The following is a 2,103-nucleotide window of genomic DNA, read 5'->3' on the forward strand; positions in this document are numbered from 1 at the left end:
TTATAGGATCTCCCCACTTACAGATCCATATGAATCTGAGAGAACTAGTTTTCCTGAGAATTTGGGTGTAATCACTTGAAGAAGTGTGAAAGAGCAATGAGTAACCAATAGCAATAGATGTCCACATAGATATGGGGGAAAAAAATCAACATTTTTATAAAATGACCCCTTGAAAAGAAGACTGATTCATTTCTCCTTTCCTGAATAAGACTGAACCTGAATCATCCTGAGATAATAGTTTTCTGTCCTCTTCACAAGCATTTTCAAGGAAATAATTCCCTATAGTATCTACCATCATGGACAATCAAGAAACTCTCCTTAAAATCCATTATATGATCAGGTAGCATAATAATTCAGTCTCCCTTTAGTCATAATTTTGTGTCTATTACATGAGAGAATGAAAATATTTTCTGAACATTCTTCCCATAGCTGCCTTCACCTCCTTGTTCTGCAGGCTGTAGACTAGGGGGTTCAGCATGGGAGTGACCACACTGTATTGCAAGGAGAACATCATTTCCAGATGGGAGCCTGAAGTTGGCAAGAGGTAGCTGAGGAAACCTGAGCCATAGAACAAGATCACAGTAGTGAGGTGAGAAGAGCAAGTAGAAAAGGCCTTGCTTCTGCCTGAGGTAGAGCTGATGCTCAGGATGGTGGAGACAATGCGGGCATAGGAAAAAACAATCATAATGAAGGTTCCAAAGAAATGCAAGACAGAGGAGCACAGCAGGAGTGTGAAGTTGGTGGAGGTATCAGAGCAAGACAGAGGGAAGAGGGAAGACAGCTCACAGCTGAAGTGCGGAAGAGTCTGGTCCTCACAATACTCTAAATTGACAGCTAAGAGGATATTGATGAGAGCATCAACAAAGGCTAGGCCCCAGGAACCCCACACCATCCCAACGCAGAGTTGGTTGCTCATCAACTGGCCATAGAGCAGAGGGGAGCTGATGGCTATATAGCGGTCATAGGCCATCACAGCCAGCAGACAGGCCTCCGTGCCCCCAGTGGCAAACACAAAGAAGGCCTGAGCCAGGCAGCTCTCTACAAAGATGATTTTGCTTTCAGAAAGTAGATTCTCCAGCATCTTGGAGACTGTGACAGTTGAGTGGCAGAGGTCCAGGAAGGACAGTTGTCTCAAAAAGAAGTACATGGGCGTGTGGAGGTGAGAATCAGTCCTAATCACCAGCAGCATCAAGAAATTTCCCATCAAAGTGAAGAGGTAAATCAGAAAGAACAGCACAAAGAGTATGGCCTGAATATTGGGGTCAGTAGATAGTCCAAGGAGAATGAACTCACTGATAGCACTGTAGTTTTTCATTGCCATATAGAGAAGTGTTCTCTCTGGAAAACAAGAAGATCCACCAAAAGTCTTTCAGTGCCTCTTAATTAGCCCAGAACCTAGATCTTATTCTACATGAATACCTTTTCACTAATGTCCCATAATCCACATTCGGGTATTTAAAAGTTAACTTCTTGGCCATCATCTTGCCACTGATATTTTAAATAAGCCATGATCCTATTTTTTACTATATTTTTTTCTGAAACTATAATGATTTTATGTTGTTTAGAGGGTACATTTGAAAAGAAGTTTCCTGATACGAGAAGAAGGTGGAAAAGAAGATTTCAGGAGTGAATTACTTGAGAAATTGAGATAGGATTAAATCTAGAGTAAAAGGACTTAGGTAGGAGCAGGGATACTTTGTCATTTCTATGTCTAAGAGAAGGTCAAGAGTGCAAGAAGTGAACTTCCATTTGACTGCCTCCATTAGGTTTCAATAAGGTGTAAATGAGATCATGGGTTGTGCATGTGTATGTGTGTGAGCATGCCCACATCTACACAAGGAATTATAAAGGTATTAATAATGATAAAATTAAGTGCACAATCTTGAGAAAAGGGGCCAAGGTGAAGTGTAAGAAACTATTAGAGGATAGGAGGACAATAAGACATCAAGGAATTAGAAACTGGCTGTGGAATTAGATTGCTCTGGATTTTTTTAACTTTAAATTCCCTTCATTTTAATTAATGGCATCATGTTGTAATTTAATTTTAAAATACATTCACAAAATAATAATAAATTTTCAAAAACTGAAAGCTTAGATCATCAT

The 2,103-nt window shown here is 39.9% G+C and overlaps 1 protein-coding gene across 1 annotated transcript; it reads right to left on the reverse strand.

Moving 5' to 3' along the window:
- Positions 1-385: 385 nt before the first annotated feature.
- Positions 386-1,321, reverse strand: LOC120223031 (olfactory receptor 8S1-like). The gene has a single exon (XM_039221093.1). The coding sequence runs from the start codon at positions 1,319-1,321 to the stop codon at positions 386-388; it is 936 nt and encodes a 311-aa protein (XP_039077024.1).
- Between the last annotated feature and the right edge of the window lie 782 nt (positions 1,322-2,103).

The sequence above is a fragment of the Hyaena hyaena genome, unplaced genomic scaffold (assembly GCF_003009895.1).
Source record: "Hyaena hyaena isolate Hyena2069 unplaced genomic scaffold, ASM300989v1 scaffold_936, whole genome shotgun sequence".
In the NCBI taxonomy this organism is placed as follows: domain Eukaryota; kingdom Metazoa; phylum Chordata; class Mammalia; order Carnivora; family Hyaenidae; genus Hyaena; species Hyaena hyaena.